The following is a 22,625-nucleotide window of genomic DNA, read 5'->3' as shown; positions in this document are numbered from 1 at the left end:
TGGCCTCACACAGCAGCCTTGAGAGCTGTGTGGCAGGAAAATTGAAGCCCTGCTGTGCTCCTGCAGCATCTCATGGCCTCTGTGTGATAGCACCCAGCTCGCAGGGGCGTGTTTCTGAGACATGGATGAATTCTGCTGTGGGAATCATTTCCCTGCCTTTGCATACATGTTTTAAAGTCAATTCATTTTGTACAGACAACGCTCCATTTTTTGCTCTCTGCAAACAAATGCTTGTGTTGTACCAGGCAAATTGTTTGCAGAAGAGTTGTTTTCTTTTTAAAAAGACCTGCATTAAGAAATAAATACCAAGGACATTCATCCAGTCCAGAAACAAATAAAACTACTACAGCTCATCTAGCCCAACAAAATGAAGCAACAAGCTGAATTTCAAACATTTATGACCCAACCCCACTGCTAGCAAAGGGAACCAACAACAGATGTGTCGAAATAACCGCTCTGGGAAAGCCACGATGCAGGGCCATCACCCTGTACCTGAGCAGGGAGAAAAGCTCTACCTGGCTCCTCCCGAGCAACTCACAACCCTGCCAGGCAGCTGGGCTCTGGGGAAGCCCCATGGCTGCGTGGTGCTTCCTATGGACACAGCAAGAGGACACGATGCGAGCTGCTTTCTGCAGATGAGGACCACTTGTTAGCAAAGAAAAGGATTTTTTAGTGGGGTTTTTTGGGTTTTTTCAGAAACAAAAGGCAGACCAGCCTTCAAGGGAGACTGCTCAGCCACGTAATCGTCTCTTAACACCTTCACCCAGCCCTAGGTAAATACCTCCCACCACGCAGTTAGGGAGCACTTTATCCAAAATGATTAACTGACTGCCTAATTACCAGAACTCCAAGTTCCTTAGTTACAGAGCATTCCCCAAAACTATTTAATCAGCACTTCAGGAAAGAGTCACCACGTGAACATCATACTGCTTTAAAAACAAGCACGGTTTTATCTCATCTGCAAGGGGAGCAGCCTTGACGAAGGCAGCCCTACAGCCCAGCACCCTGCCCCATGGAGCCGGGCAAGGGGAAGGCTCACAGCAAACTCACCTGCCGGGCAGAGCCAAGCTGCAGAACAGGCCACAGCCCCATTGCTGATGGATCCTCCCTGCTCTCAGCAGAGGGAGCAAAGCCAAAGCACAGCCAGGCTGCTCCCAGCAGCTTTGAAGAGCTGGGACCCGAGGGCTGCTGGGAACTGCACTGGTCCAGGGCTCCTTGGCTGCACTGGGACGTGATCCCCTCCTGGCTGTGCTCCTGTGCTCCGAGGGCTGTTGGGCTTGCCCTGGCAGGAGGCCAGACCAGGGTTTCTCTCCTGATGTGTCCCCTGGTCCACCACAGCCCAGCTCCAGCCCTTGCTGCTGGTCCAGACCAGCCGGGAGGGGGATGCATAGTGCCCCATGTGCCAGCAGTGCTCTTCCAAGAGGAAACAGGCTGGGAACGTGTGCTGTAGGGTGTGTGGAACAATTTTACCCATTGTAAACCAACAAATTGCCCCGTATTGATCATGGCAGCTGAGATGGCCACGGGCACCAGCCATAGGCCTGACAACAAACACAGACCCTGCAGAGCCTGAGCAGATCTTGGACTGGAAACTTGGTGTTTCCATAGCTGGACTCACATTGTTAAGGCTGAGCACTACCTACCAGCAGGAAGGTAACGGGACCTGTGATTGTGCTGAGCTTGCCAGCATGGGAAATAGAGGCTATGCTGCTGCTCTGGTGGGGGAGAGGGGAGAAAAGCTCTACCCTCATGGATTATTTTGGGGTTCTCGGATTTCCCAAGAAATCCAGCAGCAGCTAAAAGAGCCCTTGAGAGAGGGGGAAGAGCAGCTCATGTCAATAGAAGGTCATTTTTCTCATCCCACAAAGCCAGGGGACTCTCCAGAACAGGGTAGAGACCAGGGAAGAACATTTCGTCTCTCATCTCAACAGGGACATGTGAGGGTTAGGACTTGCTCATTTCAGCAAGGGCTGAGCACTGGAAGTGACACAGAGGAGTGAAAGCTTGCCTAAAGAAATAGCGAGTGCAGATTTTCAGGTAGTGCTGGGTGGATCCTGCAGCCAAGGCCAAGGGCTGTAGAAAGCAGTTTCACATCACCATTGTCTGCAAGCATCATCAATCTGCGACTGGAGGTCATCCCTTCCCTTGCAACATCTGCCTCTGTACAGGTACAGGACAAGCCCCCAAAATCATCTACTTCAACAGGGTTCGGTTTGGTTTTCGGCTTCCTCTGCCAGCAGCTCAGTGAAGCGACCCAAGTCATTGAACAGCCAACACCATCCCTGGTCTGCAGCCAGAGGCACCAGGGACAGGCAGCTGGAGGGGGCAGGGGGGCTGCTCCATTCGGCAGCTGCCTGCACTTAGACTGGATCAAACATAACACAGAACCGCACCCTTTGGCGATAAAGTCCCTCTTTCAGAGGTGTCCAAATGACAAGGGAGCAAGGTCCCATTGGTTTTCGGTTTCAAAGGCAAACATAACAAAATCTTTAAAAATATGGACTGACATGCAGAAGGAAATTGAGGGGGTTCAGTGCTGTGAGGTCAGGGCGAGCAAGAGTCTGCAAACACTTTGTAGATTGGGCTGCAGGGCATAGGATTGCACGGGAGGAGGACTAGCCATGTCTTTGGCCACTTTGCAGCCTCAGCCTGCAGAGATAACACAGCCACAGAGATGCACTTTCTATGTTTATTGCATGCAGAAGAATGACCCAACTGGAAAACACTCTGGCTCTCCCCCCTTTCTGGGCATAACCACATTTTACTTACTGCCAGTGGAGTTCTCACAATCAACCCCCCTTTGCCGTCACAGCAGCACCCGGGGGACTGTGGGACCCCTGTGTGTCAGGCCCTTACACGCCCACGATCACGCTTTCTTCCTCGCAAGCCCAAGCTGCGTTGGGAAGCAGAGATAGCTAAGATAGAAGAGTATGCAGCCCTAAATGCTAGACGCTCCGTTCCTGTGATCGCTGCTGCCTCCATGAGGAGTCGTGTTTTAAGGGATGAACTCCTGAAGGAACCAGACCCAGTACACGCCTGGAGCCATTCAGTGCCTGAACCGGGAGAGCTTGGGGGAACGGCTCGCCTGGTGGTACCGCTGATACCCCTCAGACGCGGCTGGGAGCAGCAGGAGGCTGCTCAGCAAATCCTTCTGGCAGAGAGCCATGGCCTCCTTGTAATTTATCTTCTCTTTAGTGACGGGGTCAATGAGATCTTTTTCATAGTTGGACTCATCCTGGAGCCTGTTGGCCAGTTCACCTGTTATCATCCCTGTCTGGGCAGCTTCCAGCACGGGGATGCGACCAGTTTTCTTGGGATCAATGAGTCCTCCAGTTAGATGCTGGACCTCCAGATAGGGGAAAGCGCTGTCCTTGGTCATCCATCCCTTCTGCACTGCTTCCCCCACAGACAGCCTTCGCTTGGTCACCGGGTCCTCAATCCCTGTGAAAGCTTTCTGGGCATTGAGCAGTCTCTGCATGTAGGTCCTGTCAATTAGCCCCCTCTCGATCGCCTTGTGGACTGAGAAACGGTCCCGAGAAATGAGGTCTATGATGCCCCCCGTGGCAGCCTGGGCTTCCAGGAGCTTCTGAGCCGTCATGGGATCAAGCAGCTTCTTCGCAACCGCAGTCTTGACATTGTACTTGGTGTCAGTGGTGGTGTCGTACACCCCGGCGATGGGGGATGTGTCATCACAGAAGCCCTTCTGCGAGGCTGGGGGGAAGAAGCTTTGGGTTTGGTGGGTGGTGGGTGATGAGAGCGGGGATTTGGAGATGATGGAGCCAATAGAGAGGGATGGGGGCGGCTTGGATTCCCCAGCCACCAGCAAGGCGAATTCGGAGATGGGAATCTTGCCATCCCGGTACAGCTGGTACTCCTCCTTTGTGATCCTCCTCAGCCTCAGTGCATCATCGATGGAGTACTGCTTCCCACTTTTCTTGTCAAGTAGAACTGAGACTTCCCCGTTCGGGCCCAGGGTGGTGACTTCCTCCCAGTCACACTCCAGCTCTTGCAGCTGGATGTACTGGCCTCTGTCTATGATACCTCTCTTATAGGCCTCATAAGGGGACATATCCTTCCCTGTCTCAGGGTCCAATATAGAGATCTTGGTGGAGAGGTTCGTCTCTCTCATCTGGGTCTCATGATTGATTTCTTCCCGGTTGACCCTTGACTGGAGATCTCGAATGAACCTCTCCTTGTTGTAGATCTGGTCCTTCTCCCTAAGGATGTCCGCCTCCAGCAGGGAAAACTCATGTTCCAGCTGCTTCTTCTTCTGCCTGTCATTCTCAGTCCGTTGGTTGAGGAGTTTGGACTCCTCCCGAAGGAAGAGGACTTTCTGCTGCTTCTGCCTCTCCAGCTCCCGCAGTTCACTCTCCAAGTTGGCTCTCTCCTGGATGGCCAGGTTCCTGGCTTTCTGCAGCTCCGTCTCTTCGCGAGCCCACGTCCTCTTCATGCCTTCAGCTCTCTCGACCTTCTCCCTGAGCCGCCGTACCTCCTCTTCTGCCTTTTGCTTGGCCCCTCTCTCCCTGTTCAGCAGCTCCCAGATGCGTGCACGTTCACTCTCCAGCGCTCGGTCCTTTTCCACTCGAATCACCTCCTTGTAGATGGTCTTCTCCTGGGATTTTGTTTTCTGCAGGACATCAACTTGCATCTGCAGGTTCTTGCATTCTCTCTGCAAGTTCAGCACCTCCATCTTCTCACGGTCCAGCTCCAGGCGTAGGTTGCTGGCAGACTGTTCGAGGACTGGATCCTTCTCCAACTTGACCACTTCTTCCATAATGATCTTTTCTTGCACTGGGGCTGGGCTCTCCTCCAGCTCCTTTATTCTCAACGTAGTTTGCCTCATCTCCTTCTCCAGTGCAAGCCTTTTGCTTCGATCCTCCTGAAAGTTGAGCAACTTCTCTTGCTCTTCCACCAGTGCACGAACCTGTTGCACATCACGTTCCAGACGACGCCTGTTGCTCACCTCCTCGTCCAGACTCCGGCTCAGCCTGTTGTGCTCATCTCGGAGCTTTGGATCCTTTTGAGTCAGTATCACCTCTTGGACAACTACCTTTTCCTCTGGCTTTCGCCTCTCCAGTAGCATGTATTTATTCTGCAAGTCATAGATTGCATCCTCTGCAGCTCTCCTCTTTTGAGACATGTTACGCACCTCTTGACGGAGACGATCGGCTTCTTTTTCCAAGAGTGGATCATTCTCATATCGGATGACTTCCTTGTTGACCAGCTTGGTTTCCACCTTGGATCTCTCCCTCTTCCATTCATCCCTTTCACCCTGCAGCCTAATGAGCTGCTCTTGGGTCCTGCCATTTGTGTTCACTAGTTCATTGAGCTGTTGTTTCAGCCTGCCGATTTCTCTAAGAATCTCTGGACTCTTCTCATGTTTTACCACCTCCTCTATAACCTCCTTAAGCTCCACCACTGGTTTCTGTGACCTGAGGACATTGAGCTCTGCTAAGGCCTCTTCCACTTCACTGTCAATCTTTGTCCTTTTCAGAGTAACTTCCTGCAGCTCCCTTTTCAGGTGTGCAATTTGTTGCTCCGTTTCAGGATCCACCAGGAAAATCTCATTGACCCTCTCTTTAACCTCTATCCTTGGTTTTTGCTTCTCTGCAATACTGTACTGGCTCTGCAGCTCTCCCAGCTCACCTGTAAGCATCAAGTTCTTGCTCCTCTCTTCTTCAATCAGAGTTTTAAGCTTGGAAGATTCTCTCAATAACTCTGGGTCCTGCTCTACCTGCTTTACCTCCTTAACAATAATTTTGGGTTCTGCTGTTTCAATTAGTCTTTCCACCTCCTCAATCTTGTTCTTCACCTTCTCTATTGCTTCTTCTGCAGACTTCCTCTTGAAGGATTCCTCATCAATTTGTAGCTGCAGGGTCCTAACAGACTTCAGCATTTCTGGGTTTTTCTCCAGTTTGATCAGCTCCTTCACCACCACTTTCTCTCGGATATTGGGCTGCTTTCGCTCCAGCATGTGCAGCTCTCTCTTACGCTGCTCGAGTTCGGAAGCAGCAGCCAAGCTTTCCTCCTGGAGACATTTGATCTCCTGGCGAAGACTGGCTGCTTGGCTATCCAGGCTTGGATCTTTCTCAATTTTTGTGATCTCTTTGGTGAGGAGTTGGGCAGGAATGACCTTCTTCTCGCTCTCCATTTGGGCAAGCTTCTGGCTCATCACTCCAATGTCTTCTTGCAGGCTCTGCCTCTTTTTGCCTTCATCTTCAATCTGCTGCACCATCTTAGACAGGTTGCTCTCCACCTGTGGGTCTCTGTAATACTCTATCACCTCCTTTTCTTCCACTCTTTCAATGGGCTTCTGAGTCTTCAACATTAGCAGCTTGTTTCTGTGTTCCTCCAGGTCCTCTTCAATCTTGGCCACTTTCCTCCTTTCCTGCTCCAGCTGTGATTTCAACCCCTCAGATTCCCTGCTTGTTGTGGCTTTGTTTTCAGATTGCTGGGTTTGCTCATGTACAGCTTCAATGTCCTCATGCACTTCCTTCTGCAAGGGAAGAGCAAAAAAGAATAATAAAAAAAAAAAAAGGCAGGAAAACCAAGTCACTGTTTGAATCTGGCGCAGAGGCCTTTTCCATGACAAGGCATGGTAGGAGACAGAACTGGTACAGAACCCCCAGGGAGCCTCCAAGTATGGCTGCTTGTAAGTGGCAAATGAGGACACATTCCCACCATCTCGAGCAAGGGACGTGGTGTGTGTTCCCCCTGTCAGGGAGGTGCTGCAGCAGCCCACAAAGGCGCTTTGTGCCGCCTTGCTGTATCTGCAGCTGGGGAGGGTGACACGGCCGCCCCCGCTGCGCTGCCGGTCCATGGTAGCGTCACAGAGCTCTCCAGCTTAACCTCTTGTCCTTCCTGAGCACACTGAATGAAAGCCATCCGCACCGGAGACCTTTCCTACAGGTGAATCAAGCCCTAGAAAGGCACAGAAGTCCCATTGCTTTGAATTGTTTCCAGAAGGTTGTGAGCACTACATTCCAACCACATCCACAGACAAATCTAGAATTCTCAGCCTGTGAACATTGATTAGATATAGCTGAGAACAGGACTTAAGGGCCCTAATTCAAATATTTTTTCCTAGCATAAACTACAGCTTCGGTAAACAGTTGAGGGCCCACAGAGGTGATGAATGTCACAACCTAAGATCAGTGTCAGTGAAACTGTGGTTACTCGTGGTCTTTTTCTCACAGGAGTTTCCATTCCTGTCCTTCCTCATACCTGGATGTGGAGATCCAGGGAGGTGGGGGGATCCCAGGCTTAGCAGATTGCTGACAGCTTTGTAAAGATCATTTCAAACCCCAATCTAGAGTACCCCAATCTTGCCATGAGCCGTTAGCTGGTACCTTCTCGACAATCTTCTTGGCAAACTCCAGCCGGCTGAGCTGCTGTTTATTTTCTGCTGCCAGCTCCATGTAGAGCTTGGTTACATCATTTTCCTGAAAGAGAAGCAGCAGTGAGAGCCTTGCCCCCTCACCCTGACACAGCTCTGTTGGATGGCACACTCTCCCACCCCTCCTTTCACCTGGATGCACTTTGTGTGCTGCACTATTCCAGGGGTTAGTGTCTTTACAGCTGACTCTCTAGAGAGACACAGAGCCCAAGGACTCATGTAGGAGATCCTGCCCCCTTAGATGCCTGCTAGCCTACACAGGGCCCAGACTTCCAAATTCACCTTGGGCCACACATGGATGGCAGTTGGCAAATAGCCACGGTGATGCAGGAGAACTGGGGTGTAACTGGGAAGAGCACACGGGAGCTCTGGCTCAGTCCTGTCCCCACACACCTACCCTGTAAGTTCTATCTTCACACACAATATGGTAAGGAAGCATCATCAGCAATCTCAACCAAAGATGCCAGGCACCCCCCTAATTCTGGATCTCATGTGCTGCTTTGCCCCGTAGACAAAGAGATCCCTGATGCCATTTTTGGGGATTAGGACCACGATCAGCTGTGGCTGTAAGAGTGGATTAAGGCCTTGCAGAGGACATGGGGCTTGGGTAAGGAGCTAGACAACAGTTTCCATGCCTTCACCTTAACATTTTACCTGGGCCTGGATGCTTTCTTGTAGGGGGGTCACACGCAGCCTCTTTGCGGCAAAGTCAGTCAGGGTAGGGTCCAGAGAAGAGCTGTATTTGCCTGCTTGGAGTTCATAGTCCTGTTCAGAGCAGAAACAGAAGAATCAGCCGGGATCTCTTGGGTGAGATGCTAAGGGAGTGCTACATGGGAAAACCCAGCCATACATTGAGCGTGGACTGCACGTTCCGGGATAGTCTGACCACTGCGTTCTTCTCGGGCTCCTTGCTTTCGATCTCCTCCACCAGCCTCTGCAGGAGACACACATGATGTTAAGGACAGGTTGAAATACAGCAATGCAGTAACACCCTTGCAGCCAAGAGCAGTAGCTCAGCCTAGTACTGGAGGGAATGGTGGGAACAGGAAGACATTTAGGAAGAGTCTCTGGGGCTTTAGAGGATCTCAGCAGCACTCCCACTTGCCCAGGACCTGCCACACTGATTTATCATGCATGAGGTAAACGCCAGCCAACACAGAGACCTCCACGTCTCATCATCTGAGCTAGTCAGCTTAGGATCTGCTCAAGGAGAGAAAGATGCAGGACCCAGATGCAACATCTCAGCCCAAGGTGCAATCTTTCAGGATCTGGGTGTGTCCTCTCCGTGGAGAGTGACTAGCACAGATGAGGACACCAGCCCTGTAGATGAACGCAGCTGGGGCAAGATACATCATCTGTGGGCTGCAATCCATTGTCTCCTCGTTCTAGTTCATTCACTGTGACGGGTGGAGCACAACTAGGAGCTGGTTGGTACTATTTTGCATATGGTTCACAAGCAAATTCCCCCATCCCTGTCACGTTACAGGTTATGACGCTTGCCCTGGGACACACCTTCTGTGCCTGCAGCTTGTAATTGATCTGGCTTGGCCCATCGGTGGTCTTCACTTGGTGCTTGGGTAGGTTGTTCATCCAGAACATCAGGTTCTCATTGGAGTTTTGGAACTGCTGGTAGGTGAGGCTGATATTTCTGAGGGTCTTCTCTCTGCACAGCACAAAGGTGAACAGGAACGTTAAGGGCAAGGGCAAAGATTCATGTGCAAGCTCCTAAAAAGACACTATGGTGAGAATGTCACCACAGCAAACACCAAGATAACAAAAACAAGGGGGTGACACCTGGTCCCTGGGTGGGGAGCACAACTCTGTGCACACCAGGTTTGCTACTGCAGCATGAACACAACTTGGGAGATGAGAGAAGGAAAAAGGCAGGCATTTTAGCACCAGGGTCTCTCTGGGTAGGGTCACTGGGTCAGGCAGAGGCCAGCAGTCAGCTACTTAAGACTGCCTTCTTGCAGGAGTCTTTATCTGGAAACTCAAAGCCTGTGCTGTGCCTAGGAAGGTGGCAACTACACAGCAGGACAGACCTGGTCCTCAGTATTACAGAATAGCGGTCAAGGTCAGGGTCCTGCATGAAGAACATACTCTTGGGACTCTGACTAATGCTGGTCCATATTAGCTAAGACGAGCAGAGATGATGCCATAGTTCCTCACCGCTGATCCAGCTGGTCTGCAACGGCATGGTAGCGATCATTGAGGAGCTGCACCTCTCGCTTCTGCCGGGGCAGGTCAGGGCAGTACTCCTGGAAGTTGTTCTGCACGGCGCTGCAGCTGTGCTCAGCATCCTTGAGCCCCCGGTTCAGCTTCAGCACACAGTCCTCTTGGGCCACCACGTCCCGCTTCATCTTCTGCAGGGGAAAAAAGACACCTCCAGGTTTGCGTCAGTCGATGCACCAACGAGAAATATCCTCCTAACACTGCTACTAACTGTGCAGCACCCGGGGGCCAGTCAGGCTCTCCAGGACAGACATGCAACGTGGAAGAGATGGAGCAGTGAGACCTGTTCAGTGAAGAAGGAGGGAAGCAAGGTGGGTTGGACGGTGCATGGAGCAGAAGGGAGAAGTTTTGGGGAAGGCAAAAAAGGGTCACTGTGAGTGCTAATGATGGGGCAGGGAGTTGGGAGCAGGAAAGAATAGGGATGGGTGTGAGGCAGAGCAACAGAGGTTAGATGCGAAGGGGTTCATCATGTATTTTAGGGACCCCAAAGGTAACCTGAGAGGGACAGAGCTTTTTGCTATCCAGTGAGTGCAGGTCAGCCTGCAAGACCAACGTAAAGCCTTCAAGGAACAAGTCCTTAGAAAGGCTTCATCGCTGGCTCCTCGAGGTGTTCAAATAAGCAAAGTCCAGCTCTCCCCACCATTGCTACCTGAGCTCAGAGATCTCCCTTCCTTAACAAAGAGCCTGATGTTCCCCTACCTGCAGATCGTTGGCCCGATCCTGCAGGGCATTGGGGGATGCAGGAATGATGCTATCCTGAGCCAGCTTGGCCTCAAACGTGCTGACAATCTTGTCTGTGTTCTCAATCTGAGTCTCCAGGTTCAAGGCAGCCTTGGCCCTGGGTAAGGGAAAAACGACAGGACAAGGTTAGCTACAGAAGACCCCATTCTTCTCCTTTTCTCTCTGATTTTGCATGTTTAAGCTTATTTAACATGGGAGCTTCTGCAGCACGGCAAAGAGCAAGCAATACACACAACCCTGTCATGCTGCCCCGAAGTCAGATATGTTGCATTTCACCGCACACAGCAGAGCTGGCACACACCCCCATCGTGGTGGACTTTCCACAGTGGGGGGATCTGACCACAGATTACATACAGGGACTCTTTCAGAGGTGCCTTTGATGATGGATGGGAGGTTTCCAACCTGCACTGGGCTGGATGGACCTCAGCCAACGCCCATATAGACCAAAAGCATTTTCTCTCATACTTCTGTGTTGACACATCTGTGCAAGGACTTCCTTCCCCCATCCCCATCAGGCCTTGCCATCATCACTCACTTCTCGTTGTACAGGCTGGAGAGCATATTGACATCATTGTATTTGCTCCTGAGGGCATTCAACGTGACAGGGAGCTGGGAAGCCGAGGTGCTGGTGGGTTTCTTGGAAAGGTAGGTCTCACACTCCTTCTGCAAGGCATCCTTGGCTGCCCCCAGGTTCTCGAGTTTCTTTGTTGTTTCCTGGCACAGCAGATGGGAGCAGAGTCACCCAACACAGTCATAACAGTGCTCTTGCGAAAACGTGTCTCCCTCAGGGGCAGATTTTGCTGTGGGGCTAAGGGTGCGGTAGCCCTCTCATAAGGAGTTGGGCCTTGGGGCACAGCCCCATCCAGAGTGTGGCTGTCTGGCAATGGCAGGGTGTGGGAAGAGATCAAGACAGACAAAGATGGAAGAAACCTACCTGCCTGAGTCCATCCTTCTGCCAGGGCCGGATAAATAACCCACAGATGAAGATGTAACAAGCTGAACTACTACAGACCCAGACCTTATCCCAGAGGAAAGGAGGGGGGCTCCAGGGCACTGCCTCTTTTCCTGTGCCCCTCACACCTACCAGCCTGTGCTCCCCATCAGGTGAGCCAAACCTGGTCCTTGGATTAATGCCCTCTATCCCGTTATCTTTTATGCTACAGACTTGAGAGTGAAGGGTGACAGCATCCCCACGACATGGCTGAGGACTCCCCAAGACTGGCGCCTGGCCCACAGCTCTGAAACGAATGGACCATCTTGCTACAGAGCTGAGCAAGGGAAGAGCCTACGTTTCTCTAGGGTTTGGCTTAACCAGTCCCGTTTCAAGGGCTCAAGCCAGCCTGAAACCCTTGCAACTGCAGCACAGGTTTCTCCTTTGAAGCACCGGCTGTCGTCTCCTGTGTAGTTCCTATGTCAGTTCTGTTTTGGGCCAAGGACACAGCACTACCAAACTCATCCTGCTCCCACCTGCCCGCAGCAGCACCCACCTGCTGGTGTTTGATCCTCCTGGCAAGGTCATCTGTGGGGTCACTGTAGCTCACTGGAGACCTCACTCGGTTCAAGACCTCCTTCTCTACCTGGACCAGGTCCATGCCAACACGATCGAGGCTACCGAGAAGCTGGTCAGCTTGGGGATCATCCTGGACTACAGGGGGGCTCCTGGACAGAGCTGCAGTGAGACACAGCTTAGGTTAAGCCCCGTTTCTCATCCGCCATCCCAGCCTTGGTGCACGGCCCTTTCCCTGAGCTGTCCCAAACACGGTCCCTAAAGCCCCAACTCCCTCTCATGACAGCCCTGCTGCAAAGCTCTGCCCTTTGTGTTTTGCCAGCTCTGAAGCACACAGGCTTCTCCTGAGCGTGTAGTTTTGATGCAACCATAAACAATTCAGTTAACAGTTCTAATCCGCAGAGCATCATGCACACGTGTGTGCCAAACCCTGGCAAAGGCTTAGGAAAATGGTTTTGGCTCTGCCCTGGCCAGCCAGAGCTCAAGTCCAAAGGAGGGACAGAGACAGCCATGTGCTGCCATGCAGACACATCCCTGCTCAGCTTCTGGGAGCTTTTTGAACTGCAGCTGTGGGAGTAACACAGCTAGCCAGGGGTCGGGATTTAGCTGTGGCTGCCGGCTTATTCCACAGCCCCCAGCTAGGGAAGGGAACCATGGGGAACTCGGATCCCAAAGAAGTTTAATTAAGGCTTCTGGATAGGCACATCCCCCTGCAACCTTAAATACTGTGCAATTGTTGATGGAGCTGGAGGTCAATCTCAGAGGTTTGAGAAGGGCAACAGGGTTTAAGTGAATTGCCCGAGATCATGCGGTGAGTCCCTGGCAGCACCAGGAGTCAGGTTATCCCATCGGCTGCTCTTTCCCATAGAGCAGAAGGCATCCTCAGGTACGCCCACCCGCAGGTACCTCTGCCCGCCCAGGTGGGTGCTCTGCTTCCAGCCAGGCCTGGGAGCTCTGCAAGGGAGCTGCATGGGCTTGCTTTGGAGACGGCTCGACTAACCAGTTGACATACCCTGCTGGCTGTTTGGGTGCTCTGAACCGCCGCTCGCTTCTGCTTCACCGTGTTCAGTTCGCCTTCCAGCCTGCGAGCAGAGAGGAGCAGCATCAGCCAGGAGGACGGGAAACCGCTGCGCTGAGCAAGCCTCGACAGAGCCCGGCCCAGGAGCAGCTTCGTGCCTCTGCCAGGGAAGGTGTTCCCAAAGGCAGGGAAGGTGTTCCCAAAGGTAGGGGCAGGCTGGGAGGCTGCAGCCTGTTGTAACTCAGAGATGTCCCTTAGGAAAGGGGACAGCAGCAAGAGCAGCCAGTTGGTTCAAGCAGCTGGTTTCTCGCAATGGAGCCAGTGTTTCCCAACTCTCGCCAGATGCTAATAAAGCTGGAAATTTATTTCATATCACTGCAGCACTTCATAGGAAGCAAGTACAGGTAGCTGTTCTGTGGCTGCAGCCCTGGAAACACCAACTCTTATTCGTCAGGATGGTTCCCTTCTAATGAAACTAGAGCTGGGATCAGCAGGAGCTGGAAGGACCAAAAAAATCCCTACGTGGGAGAAGACTGATAGAACTAGGAGGAGGGGTCTTTGAAGCACCAGGCTAGTTCACATCCCTGCTATGGACTGCTCCAACTAAACACCGTGCTTTAAAACCAGCAAGTCCCAGCTTGCCTGGCTGTCGTCAGATGAGGGCTGTCCCTCTGCAGGGCCGGGACATAGCTCCGTGCAGAGGGACTGAATGGTGGAACAGGCTGGGAAATAAAACAAACACAAATATGTTGCATGTAGGAAGGGAAGCCAACACTGGAAATGAAACAAGCTGCCAGGTGTGGCCTGAAAAGGGGAAGAGTTTTCCAGGCAACACCTGCAAGAGCTGTTATCCAGGAGGACGTTGCAAACTTTTTCTTTTCTGTTTTAAAACACACATGAAACCCATAAATCCAAACGATTCAGTAATGTGGGATGTGTGAAGAGGGGTATGCACTCAGAAAGAGCAACGCAATGAAGTAATCCCACCCGCGTGACTGGGGCTCCCATCACAGACATGCCCAAGTAACTCGGAGTCTGGGCGGTGGGCCTTTCCACAGCCCTTGAGCAGCACTGATTTATCCAAGCACCCGGGGACATGATTAAAAAGGTATTGCCGAAGCTGCCTGCACCACCGCCCCATCCTGTGGGAACCACGGAAGCTGGCTGAGCAAACAGCAGGAGACTACACGGTGGTTCAAGGAACATTTCTCAGTCTCCAGCTGGGGCTGGCTGAGAGGAGATACCACAGATAACTCTGTCCTGTTTGGCAAGTCCCAAGCTCCAGACTGATTCTGCAATGAATTTAGTCAAACCTATGCGAGTCACATGTTTGGGTGAAGAAATCAAGCCTGACTGCCAGAAAACTTTGACAGCGGTCCGTGCAGCGTGCAGTGCTGTCGAGGAATGGCAGGAACCTGGACGAGATACTTGGGTGCAGGGAACAATCCCTCCCTAGGAGGGATTTTGTACTAGACAGTCAAGAGATCTGCTCCCAGCTGCTATTTCTCTGCAGTTCAGGCAGTCGTGCTGGCTGTGACCTAAAGCAAGTCTGATCATCTGTCTGGGTCAAGCTCTCTGCTGCAGACTCACCTATTGACCTTTTCTATGGACTCGGGGTCAGGTGGAGGGATGGAGAAGCAGGCAGAAGGTGCCTCCTGGACCACACCAGTGCTGCTCTGCACCACCCACATCTCTGGGTTGCTGTTGTCCTTCAGAGTGTACTTGTCACCTCTTGTCAGCTGCACCTGGGACAAGGACACAAAATCCAGTGAAAGGCTTGGCTTTCCGGCACTAGGCCAGTTCCTCCCACCACGGAGCCAAGACCTGGAGCAACCAAAGAAGAATCCAGTTGGCTGCCTCTTCTGAGGGTACTGCTAGTCAAGCCCTCACCTCCCCAGCATCCCAGTCACAGAGGGTGTCCAAGGTGAGGGGCTGGGAGGGACGCATCCTGCGCAGTTTCAGTGGGCTGATCTCTTTGCTCCTTCTCTTCAGGTCAGTGATGCTCTTCTCTGCCTGCTTCACCGCCTTCTCCTCGTTCTAGACAAAACAGGGAAGACAATGGTTATGACCAGGCTTGGATGAGAAAGAATGGGGGGTCACACTGGTATGCTGGGGCCAGTTGTCCATCCTTGTGTGGTCACTGCTGGGATGGAGTCAGAAGTGTCTCCATTCTTGACCCTTCCATGTCCCTTCTTCCCCTTTTCATTATCAACGCTCTCCTCGGTTTCCTTTGCTCACAGCAGATCTGCCCTTCAAGGCACAGCCTGAGTTAACCTTAGGTGATCCCACACTGTCATATTAAACCTCCTGGAGAAGTTTTTTTTCTCAGAAATGGAACAGAGACCTGCCAAGAGATGGCCGCATTCCGGTGTCAGAAGGTACCAAGATCCTGGCACCTCTTGGGAGCGAAATGTGTTGCATGCATGAGAAGATACCGCGTTGAACGTGTCCCCTCCCTCTCTCCCGGGGAAATGTTCCTTTCCTATCTGCACCTCGCCCCTCAGGTCAGATTTCTTTATTCCCTCCCTCGCCCTTGGCTCATGAGAGTGCTGAGGAGGTGGGAGGACCTTTCGCTGCTGCGTGGATGCCAGCAGCTCACGCTCTCTCGGAGCCCTCTCATCCAAGTGCCTCATGTTTAGGACACCGCGCAGCTCCTCCCTGAGCTCCTCCTCCACTCCGATGGTGAGCTGGGGCCTGGCTGTGTGTCACTGCTGGGGACCAGTGCCTTCCCAGGGGTCACTGCCCCACGGCGTGAGCAGCGTGGACCTTCTGGGGCTACAGGGACTCCGCATCCAGAGCACAGTATTGCCACGGGCTTCCCCCTCCCTCGCAGAGAGCTGGGATGAGCTGTCCCGGTGGGGTTATTTACCCACCTCTTCCCCTTTCCCACTGTTATTTACTGGGGAGGCTGTAACGTTTGGTCTGCCCCTTAGGTCTGGCTAGTGCCACCACCCTGAAGACCTCACCTCCAGCTGAAGCAGCAGATCTGACACCACCCCAGGGCTGTCCTTGTTGAACTTGCTGTATTTGGTGTCCAGGTCAGAGTTCATCTTCTTCAGGGAGCGGCTCACAGCCTCAGCGTCATCCTGGAACTGGAGGTGTGGGTAGGAAAACAGTCGGGGACGGGAGGACATTACTATCTCCAGGTCCAGTGGGGTCTCTCCGCTCCCAGCGTCTCTCCCACAGCCTGTCTGGGGCTCACAAGACCCTACAGACCGCCCTCAGAGCTTGGACAAGGAATCTCCATCGCCTGAGCCACAGGCAAATAATCCCAATCAACAGACACATCCCAGGTAACGACAGCGAGCAAACCCTCCCCTGCCCCCCTTCTCCAGGCCGGCACGCTAACGCAACAGGGCTGATGAGACGAGCTGGGAGCCAGTCCTTCACCGCAGCACTACAGGACTGTGTTTTGAGGGGTGTTCCCCAAAACACCCTGACTAGGTGCAAGCAAAGGATCTCCCATCCTCATCCCTTTGCTGTCTCTCTCCCCAGCCTGCCCGCTCCGGCTGACCCTGCAGGCCCATGGCCCGTGCTCTGCTCATTGCTTTTTACCTTCTTATAGCTCTCCACACTTTTGAGTTGACTCTCCTGGCAAATGCAGAGATTCAGGAAATTCTGCCACTCGTTCTTCAAGGCTTCCTGGTGAGCCTGTGGTGGGACAGAGCACGACTCAGTGGGCTCCAGTAGTCCTACCTCCCCCACCAGCAGTCTCCTTTCCCCAGGAGTCCCAGAGATCACAGGAAGGGTAAAGACCGCCGTTGAGCAGAGGCAAAGCTATGCCCAGGCATTGCCTGATGCTGAGCCTGAGCAAGCATTCTGCTCCACAGGGACCTGGCTCACACAGAGCAGCCACCATTTCTCCAGGGGTCTCGGCTCCAGTGGCGTGGGTGGCTGTGAGCCCACCTCAGCTTGCCACTGCATCTGCAGGCTTGGAAATACAACCTTGGAGGTTGGGAGCTGGTTTCACCTGGGAGAGGTCGTGCTGTGTCATAGCTGGAGTTTCACAGCTGCATGAACGTGGCTGCATTGACCACACGTCTGAGCACCAGACCAGGAGCTGGTCCCAGCACCCAGATGTTAGCCACTATCTCCTGGAGATTTCTGAAGGGGTGAAGACCCTGCACTGGCCCCAGCCTCCCCATAGGGCTAGAGCATGCAGAAAGATGCTGCAATACAGTCGGTGCAGTGTGGGAGGAAAGAGTAACACAGCAGCTCTGCAGAAGAGCTGAAGAGGTCTCTTCCAACCTGTCTCCTGGCTCTTGATCCACAAATTATGGAAAGCATTCTCATTCTCTTACAGGGTTTAGGAAGGAAACCCCCTTTCCCTCCCTGGCTAGGCTTGCCTGGATAGGCTTGACAGCTGGGTGCTTTAGCTCAATCATCCTATCCCCATCATCCTGAAGATGGTTCACAAACTCCTCCTGATTGAGCAGCTCATTGGACTTGAAGTCCTGAAGGGGAAGAGAAACTTCATGACAGTGGGAGCACGCAGGGAGCACAGAGCGGTCTCCTGGGGCACCAAACCCTGTGTAGCAGAGGAAAGGCTCCCAAAGCATAGACATCCTTGTGTGTTTGTTTGTTTTCAAAAAAAGAAGGAGCTAGGCAAAGCTAAAACAAATTAGACACGCTTGGGCCTCAGAAAGCATCAGGGCATTTGTTCAAAGAGCATTTTCCTAAGCAATTATCCCTCTCTTCTTCCTGGTCCCAGCATATAGCAGTCACTGGGTGTTGTACTCTGGATGTTGAGGCTGACATGATGCTGAGCCCTTCCCTCCCCTCTGACCACTGCGCCTCACCAGCAGCTCTGTAATGTATGATCCCACGTGCCAGCTCAGGGGACAGGAGGGGACACACAGAGTGGCTCATCCTTAACTCCAGCGTGGACCCTGAGTGTCCCTTCCACCTCTGTTTCTGTGCCCAGCGCTGTCAGGCTGCCCTGGGAAAGCACCAGGCTCAGGGCTGGTGGTGGATGTCTAGGAGGCTGGGATCCACCCTGCAAATTTCCTGCCCCAATGGCAGGACAAGCTACCATCCCCAAGAGCTCACCTCGTACTCCCGACGCACGCTTTGGACGTCCATCATTTGGTCACTCCAGTCCTGCTTCAGGATCCTGGTCTGCTGGTCCGTCAGGAAGCCCAGCTCCTTGGTGCAGCCCTGGAGGTGGTGGTACAGGCTGCCCAGGCTCTGCCCTCGCCAGATGGAGGCTTTCTGCCCACGCACACAGGAGAGAGACAGCGTTGGTGCTCGGGCTGAGGAGCCCCTTTGCCCTCCTCCTCCTCCTCCCCAGGACCCCGCTCGTGTTGCACATCCACCAGGAGATTCCCAGAGACCTTGGTGAGACATCTGCCGCCGCTTGCTCTTATCTGATGGGGCTGCCATTCCCTTCCCCTCCTTCACAGACAGGATATGTTTGTCTAACCAGAATCTCAGGTGTGGGCTGACGCCTCGGGCAGTCTGAGAGCTGGCCCAGCTCTGCTACATTTCTCACAAATGCCATTCTTCAGCATTAACCTTTATGGGCCCAGCTGGCTAAACCCAGGACCTTCTTCCTGCTTGTTTCCTCTCTGGAGCCCTTGTTAGGGATCAGTGCAAGCCTCAACATTTGCAATCCTGTTTTGGAACAGCCCATGGGCTGGGACAGGGTTTCCTGCTGCTGCATCCGTAACCCTGCGCTCACGGACACACAGGCAACTCCAGATCAATGATCCACAAAGAGGAGAGACGCAGATCTCACCCGCAGCATTCCCCTGAGGGTAGCGAGCGTGCTCTCAATTTACACCCATTCCAAGGTGGGGAGGAAATGGGGAAAGCAAGTGAGGGACAAAACTTCACTGTGTAAGACCAGAGGTAGCTCCTGCCCTGAGCTGGGCATTCCCTGTCCATCAGGGAAGGTGTTACTCTGATGTTGACCCCATCTTTCCAGAAAACCACTGAGAAGCTTACCAGCAAGTCCTTGTACTGGCTTTTTAAATCTGCCACATCCTGGGTTTCAACATGGCCAAGACCAAGGGAAAAAAAAAAAAGAGAAAAAAGCCGTTACTAAAACACCATCAGTGGTAGATGAGCTGATTTATGGAAGATGCTTTAGAAACCATGCAGGTACCACCTCCCTGGCCCCTGCATGGCTTGATCTGCCCGAGCTCAGGTCTCCCCTGTGCAGAACAAGGGTGGATATTCACCATGAGGAGGAGCAGATGGGACATGCCCCCAGACAGCGAGCAGAGCCCGCAGGGTCCCGAGCGAAGCCAACAGCAACAAGGAGGGGACGGAGGGTGCCTTACCCCGGAGCGGAGGTTCTTGATCTGGAGGCCATAGGCTTCAATCTCCTTCTGGAGGATGTTGTGCTCAGCTATTTGCTTTTCCAGCTCTGACATGCCGGGGCCGTACTGTCCCGCATTGACTTGTTTCTGTGCAAAAGGAGTTAGGCAGAGACTAAAGCAAAAGACTTTATTTCAGGGAGAAACCCCAGTGACTGCTGGCAGAGTATGAAAAGATCTGGTACCTGATACCAGTCCGGGAGGAAGGGAAGGGATCTTCTTGTTTACCGCGATTGCTGTTGGTTGCCATTTCCCCAGCCATACACAGGGGCAAAGGCAAAGGCCATATGACCCTGGTGTACAAACCTAAGCTGAACCAGCCACCCTTCCCATGGTGACGTGCATTGGATGCACATAGCTACCATCCAACTTTCAAGGGAATCCAAATTGACTCCAAACTGGGCACTCCACATACCCTAGGGTGAAACCCTAGGATGTACGGCTGTAAAGTCCTTGAAGACATCACCTTCTCCATCCTTTCAGCCCACAGCAGGGCATCTCTACCTGATCCTCCTCCGGTAGCTCTTAATCTGAAGGGGTCAATCAAAAGGGTCCTCCAGAAGGTTTTAAGAGGTGGGAGGAGAGTCCTCCTCCTACCCAGAGTTTCTTCCACTACCCCCAACGTCCCTGCATGATGCTGAGCACATGATGGCTTGCAGAGCCCTACAGGCAATAGTGAACATTATCTGGCCTTGCAGGAATTGGGAGGTACATCTAAAATCAGCTGCTGTTACCATCTTTTGGTCCAAGATCCTGGCCCAGTCTACCCTAGGCCCCACATCAGGGATGTTCAGGTTTTCGTAGAGGGCCCGGTACTCTGCACACAGCTGCGTCACGCGGTCGTGGAGCTGCTGGATGCTGCCAAGGAGAAAAGGCACACGTCTCTGTGTCAGTTTGGAAGGGGGAGAACCAAGGTGGGGTTTGTGGAGCCCAGATTTCACCCATAAGACCCAGGCTACTTCGTTGTCCCTTTGTGACACTTGCCTCCTCCAGCAGTGGAGGCACTTGTCCTGGTGCTCTCCATCTCCAGGGATGTCTCAGGAATTACAACCCAGGAGGAAGCTGCAGGGAGATGAGGGCCGTCCCTTCCAGCTAGGAAACAACTCTTCCCTCCAGGGCTGGAGAGCAAAGGGGAGCAAAGCCCCAGAGGCCAACTGAAGCTCTTCTCCCATTCGAACACCCACTCTGACTCTGTGCTTGCCTGGCCGAAGGGCGTTTGTTTTAGGAAAGGCAGAGGACAAGGGGATTTGCCCTGGGAGCGGGGCCACATTTTAGCTCTGCATTTTTCTGGTACCTTTTCCAAGAGCTCCCAGATAAGACTGGGGACTCTGGGGCGATCACTCTGGCAGGCACCCTGCACACCACTATCTTTACAATATATTGGCAGGAGCCCTGATTTTAAGGCTAAAGTCTATGGGAAGAGGGGTGAAACTCTACCTCTCATGGCAATGACTGGAGCTCAGTCTGGATCCTAGGGGGGTTCCCAATTGCTCGGTCCCCCCCGCTGTACTCACTCTTTCTCTATCTCAGTAGCCTGAGGGTGTTTCAGCCGCTTGGCATGGTCCACGTCCAGAAAGAGGTCCTTCAGCAGGGTCTCCGCTTCCTTCAGGTTCCTGGCGTTCTCTGGCTGGAACTCAAAAGCCTTGTTCTTCTGGTGATTGCTGGCATCCTGGAGACCAGGGATGACAGAGAAAAAAGCCTGGTTGGACCACACAGCCCTCACAACACTCTTCTTGGCCAACACAGAGGACCTGGATGCTCAACACACCGACCACAGAGGAACCCTGGTGCAAGGGTGCAGCTGGGGAGCGTATGCCCAGCCAAGCTGCCTGCTCCAGCAGCTCTCCACCCAGGGGACCAGTGTGGGCCAGGCTGGCTGCCTCTGGGCTTGCTGGGAGGCCCAGGGCCGTGCTGCTGCACTGCAGATGTAGGTGAGACAGCCTTGGCTGTGGGAAGCATGAGGCACTGAGCAGAAAGCACCAAGGGCAGAATTTGGGAGGCCCCAGTGTGCAGCCCCAGGGGCTGGGAGGCTCTGCGGGGTGCTCTGTTCCGCCCCAGCCCCGAGTCAGCCCCCAAACCTGCACCAGCAAGCTGATGCAGAGAGCAGACACCTGACCTGTTATCCTAGACACTGCATCGCACACGGGCAAAGCCCTTCACCTTCCCACCACCCTCTGCCACAACTCACCTGCTTGAGTCTCGACTGCGTCTCCAGGATGTCCTTCTCCACCTGGTCGGCATTTGTCTGCATGCGGGAGATGAGAACGGCCAGCTCATTTGTTGAGGACCTGAGAGAGGGAACAGCAAAGCAGATGGGTGGGTGAAGGCAATTCTCACCCTCTTCATCACTGCCCAGGACCTGACACAGGCGTGGTTCTTCAGGCTTGTCCCCCATGTCCTCCTGGTCTCCAAAGAAAGAGTCTAAGCCGTGGCCGAGGGCAAGGATGCATACAAGTGGTCGATGCCTGGCTTGTTGCCTTCAGCCAAGCGAAGGTAAGAGGTGGTGTGTTCAGAGGGAGCAGGTGGTGGCTTTTTGCACCCCACGCAGCTCATCTGCACAACTCCTTGCCACAGGACACTGCAGATGCTCAAAAGTTCGTGTGGATTCAAAAAGCAGTAGAGAAAAAAATTAAATAAATCCCTGTAGGGCTCCCAAATGCACTGACACCACATCCGAGTTGGGAAGACCTGAAGGCACAGACGGCTGGAGGCCAGGAGAGCTCCCTGCAGAGGCAGCACAACATGCTTGCCCTGTTTGGAGGCCCTTCCCTCAGTGCCTGCCCTTGGCTGCTGGTAGAGGTAGGCGAGATGGCCCTTCAGCCTGACCCAAAACCGCCATCCTGTAGTCTTCTTTCATGCGAAGTGCTCTGCAGTTCAGGCCATTGAGATGCTGAAGAGCCCAGTGCCTCCCCAGGACTGGCCTGCAGTGGACGAGGACTTGCTACACAGACTACAAGCCCCCCTGGGCACCGTGCGGGCTGTTGCAGTCATGCTGATTTCAGGGCTTCGGGACAAATTTCCCAAGGCCCTAGCACAACTACAGCCCCCCTCTCCCCAGTGAAGATTCACTGGAGGTCCCCATCAGACCATTCCCTATTGTCTCTCACCTCAGTGCCACCACACGACTGATGGGTACCATCATGGCCCTTATTCCACCACCACTGTTGTGAATGAGCGCCCAGAGCCCTGCTGAAACAGCTGGATCCAGAGCCTGCAGCTGCAGTCCCAAAGCTCCCTGTGGACAAGGAAGCACAAGCCTTGGTGCCACCTTCATCCTCATGTCCTGTTGTTTCTAACAGCATCTGCCCTTGGGGACAGTGCCGGCCCTACCCTCCAGGCACGGAGAGCGCAGCGCTGCCAGGATGTGGGCGAGCAGAGGCGGGAGGGTGTGGACAGATAGCATCAGCCAGG

General features: G+C 53.3%; 1 protein-coding gene across 1 annotated transcript; it reads right to left on the bottom strand.

Moving 5' to 3' along the window:
• Positions 1-3,046: 3,046 nt before the first annotated feature.
• Positions 3,047-21,495, bottom strand: EVPL (envoplakin). Its single transcript, XM_009580129.1, has 21 exons — positions 21,403-21,495; positions 20,729-20,883; positions 19,949-20,072; positions 19,179-19,304; positions 18,841-18,879; positions 17,944-18,105; positions 17,241-17,348; positions 16,450-16,545; positions 15,861-15,986; positions 14,785-14,931; positions 14,485-14,639; positions 12,877-12,958; positions 11,857-12,054; positions 10,905-11,083; positions 10,328-10,466; positions 9,566-9,759; positions 8,909-9,059; positions 8,247-8,330; positions 8,051-8,161; positions 7,350-7,442; positions 3,047-6,496 (listed from the first exon to the last, which is right to left on the bottom strand). Exons 1-21 carry the CDS (start codon positions 21,463-21,465, stop codon positions 3,047-3,049), a joined length of 5,982 nt encoding a protein of 1,993 aa, XP_009578424.1. The 5' UTR covers positions 21,466-21,495.
• Positions 21,496-22,625: the final 1,130 nt, after the last annotated feature.

The sequence above is a fragment of the Fulmarus glacialis genome, unplaced genomic scaffold, assembly GCF_000690835.1.
Source record: "Fulmarus glacialis isolate BGI_N327 unplaced genomic scaffold, ASM69083v1 scaffold9846, whole genome shotgun sequence".
Taxonomy (NCBI): Eukaryota; Metazoa; Chordata; class Aves; order Procellariiformes; family Procellariidae; genus Fulmarus; species Fulmarus glacialis.
Note: the sequence above shows the minus strand (reverse complement) of the source record. Positions and strands in the feature narration are given on the sequence as shown.